Below are 3,710 nucleotides of genomic sequence, written 5' to 3'. Positions count from 1 at the left end.
GGGGGATGGAAAGGCTTCCCGCGCACGGCTGCATTACGTCACGCGTGTACGTTACGTGACGTACGTCGGTGGGCACACCGGTCGCGGTCGTGTCCACGACGTTCACGACACCCTTCTCTAGATAAGTCCAATAACGGCATCCAGCACAGAATTCTTTAACGAGCTCGTAACCACTCTAAACTCAAAAATCTCGATATAAATCGAGATTCCCTTTATTTCCCTCTTGAATTGCGATAGAGATGCGCTACGTAACGGGTAATCTCTCTTTTTCTCTTACGTCCTCGCTCTGAAAAATTATCACGTCTTCGACATGACTTAACAGTCATATTTAATAAGAACAACATTTTAACGTGTGTAAAAAATGATTATTCTTATCGATAATGAACGTATAATTAACGACTCGCTTTTTTTCCACACGCAGATTGTCGTACACGGTGGTCAGCAGCGGAGGAAGAGGGGCGAGGACAAGAGTCCAAGAATCGGGACTGTCGGGAGTGTCGGGAGTCGGGATTGTTCCTGCCGATTCATCAGCGGCGTCCGGAGCCAAACGGAACGGCCGCGGCGGCTGCGGCTGTGGCTGCGGCTGCGGCTGCGGCGTCGGCGTCGGCGTCGGCGTCGGTGCCTTTGGTTGCCGCGACGCCGGCGGTTCGATGCGCCGGAGTCAGAACGATTACACAGCGAGTGTTGACGAATACAGAGACTCGGTGGAACAACCGCAGCATCGCCGCCATCATCATCAGCGCGTTCTTCTTCCCTCTACGTCCATAGGGCAGCAGCAAACCGGCCGCAGAATGAGTCTGGAAACGTTACTGCAAGCGGCCTACTATGTCGAACAGGAAGAGAAGAAGCGGGAGCGCCTGGCGAGCACCTCGTCCTCCTCCTCTTCTTGCGATCAGCACTCGTTTGCGCCTGCGCCGACCCACTCCAATCATACTTATGCCTCCAGCGAGCCACGTGGTGAGTACCACGCGCTGCTTGAGCTGCTTCACCCGCGACCTTTTGCTTTGCGCTTTTATGCGTTCAGCGTTATTACCATCACAGATGCAATGGCATTACGTTCAATTACTATCGTAAAAGTGATTTTGTTTACTTAGCTGCTTTACATTATTCATTGCCATATGTCGTTGACGTATGAATGACACTTTTGTAAAAATATTTTTTCAGACAGTTAGACTTTCTGTTTTGTCATAACTTAATTTCTTACACTATCATTTTAGATTGAAACATTACTGTAAACTGCATTTGCTGTATCAGCAGAGTTAAAAATTATAATTTTTTTTGTTATTTGAATATCAATTACACTTTTAGAAATAAAAAGTATCTTATATTAATGCGTACGTAGCTGTCAATGTGTAAATATCAAATCTGTGCGCGCGAACAGACACGGTCTCTTTGAATTGCGTTATGCTTTTTTTTCTTACAGACTTTTTTCTTAGATAATGACGAATGAGTGTCGTACGCGTTTTTGCTGCGCCATTGCATTATCAATGCGACAATTGCTTACACATGTATTTTTATGTACCGTGACAGTAGTCTCGTGGTGTAGTGAGTAATTTGTTGATAACAATTATGTTCCCTTTTCGAGACGTAAAAATCTCTATTGAGTCATTATGCGACAAGATTTAACGTGGTAAAATGAACGAATGTGCAAAATGCACATTTGTTGTGTCTATAAGGTATTATCTTTATCTTTCTCCGATGATAAGACGGAGAAGAGTAAACGAAATGCACTCGAGCGATGTTGTCCGATTAAAATTATGTTTGCGCTAAGCATTACACGAAGCGTACCCTTTATCAAATCTATGAATAAGAGCCGCAATGTGGAAGATAACGTTCTGCCCTTGCTTCTCTTTGATTAGATTAGATATAGAGAAACCGATGAAATCAATACAAGGAACTGCGAATTGCAATCTCTTTCGATACACATATATCTATATAATAATCTTTTTTTCAATGATAAAATTGTGACTTTTCGGAATTATAACGGATACATAAATATGAGTCATCTTTTTGAAACGATAAATTTTTCACGATACAAACAATTTTCGGTGAAAGATATTTTTGCTCTAATTTCACTTACAATATACATAGTTTTATTGCGAGATTTGGCGAGATATTGACGTAGCCCTATTAAAGGAAATAATAGACACGTCGCCTCTTTTTTTTTTCTTTCTCTCTATGTTCTCATACATATAAATTCATGCTGTTTATAAAACAATAACCATGCGTTAACAATCACGTCTGTTTTAAGTGAGAAGCACTGGCACACGCAGTTGTGTGCGATGACCACGCGTTCACCGTCTCCAAATTAGGTATGATTTACCTCATGGCAGTGTTTCTCAACCATGACGAACATGAAGAGAAAGTAACGAAGACGAACCTAAGACGTCGGATGATATGCTTTGAAACGAGAGCCGTCCTACCTTGGCCTTACATTGGTTTTATTTCTGAAGGCGTTCCCTATTTTTTATTTTATTGTCTCAAAATGAAGTATTTTGTAGTACATCATTTTTATGCGATTAGTATCTATTATATTATATTGGTCATCACTTGTCAGTTGATAATACCACTCCTGTGTGTTCATGAACAAGGATTTAATCAAAGAAGAATCCTTGTAGTTCCACTGATTGATTCTCCCAAGTTGACAAGCCGCTACTTCTTTGACAAACCCTCGTGAAAAAAGCTGTACATGAAACATGATGGCAATCATCTCAAGGCTCTCTCTTTCTCTCCTCTCCATTTTGCCTTCTTTCTCTTTATCGCAGAAATCGTTAATTTTGCGATAACTTCAAGATTTCTTGAAAAAATATACAAAACAATTTAAAAACAAGAAAAATATTTTGTAATGATAATAATATCAAGTACTATCATGCGTTTCGCCATTCCAACCAACATCACAACGACGTAATCGTTAGTAAGTCGAGCTTAATACGCGTCTCCCTCTCGAAAGCACCGAGGACGACGGAATTTTCCCTTTCTCGTGCTGTAGTTAGACACGCGCGAAAGTCCATTGTGGATAAAGGTGAATATTTTACAACAAGGGTTACGAGGGGAGAGACAAAGAAAACGAGATGTATGTGAGAGGGGAAGAGCTTTAGGTTTATCCGTTTGAGGGGAGAGGGCGGAAAAGGGAATAGCACGAAGAAGTGCAAAGGATTCGACTGACTCTTCGCCATGCGCTTCGCATCTTTTTGCTCGTGGCAGAATCTACGTGCGCGCGTGTTCGAACCACTTGCATGCAGAGTGAGACAAAGTGGAAGAGGGGAAAGAGAGGGAGAGCGTGAGTGGAATTATGAGCGGCGAGGGAGGGAGAGATCTCGGAGGGTGGCGGAAGTCGGGCGACTCAGATAGAGGGGAGGGGAGGGGGGGGTGGAGAAGTGCTGGAGGTATCCGACGAGGTCGAATCGTCACGGGTATGTAGGGAGGGAAAGGTAAAGCATTAAAGCGGCGCAAAACTTGGAGTGGGAGAAGAGAGAACCGATGGTGACCGTAGAAGTGATGCGGCGATGCAACGGTGGAGGGTAATGGTAGTAATGGTAGTGGCAAACCTGGATATCGCGCGTGTTCGGTCGCTACACGAGGAAAAGAAGGGAAGGGGGGACGATCCGGTCACTGACTCTGAAACTACGATGCGGTGGCCACTCCGCGCTTCATTCATGAGCGCGCCATCTACTCGTGCACGCAGCTGATATGCTTTCTCTCTCTCTCTC

The 3,710-nt window shown here is 43.7% G+C and overlaps 1 protein-coding gene across 1 annotated transcript in view; it reads left to right on the top strand.

Annotated features, from left to right (window-relative positions):
• The first annotated feature begins 650 nt into the window (after positions 1–650).
• Positions 651–3,710, top strand: part of LOC105624549 (putative uncharacterized protein DDB_G0282129) — a 19,488-nt gene continuing 16,428 nt past the window's right edge. Inside the window, 1 exon segment of the mRNA XM_012205910.1 lies at positions 651–957. Within this exon segment, the coding sequence (XP_012061300.1) occupies positions 651–957 (307 nt within the window).

Source organism: Atta cephalotes (assembly GCF_000143395.1).
Source record: "Atta cephalotes unplaced genomic scaffold scaffold00081, whole genome shotgun sequence".
Classification (NCBI taxonomy): Eukaryota; Metazoa; Arthropoda; class Insecta; order Hymenoptera; family Formicidae; genus Atta; species Atta cephalotes.
Note: the sequence above shows the minus strand (reverse complement) of the source record. Positions and strands in the feature narration are given on the sequence as shown.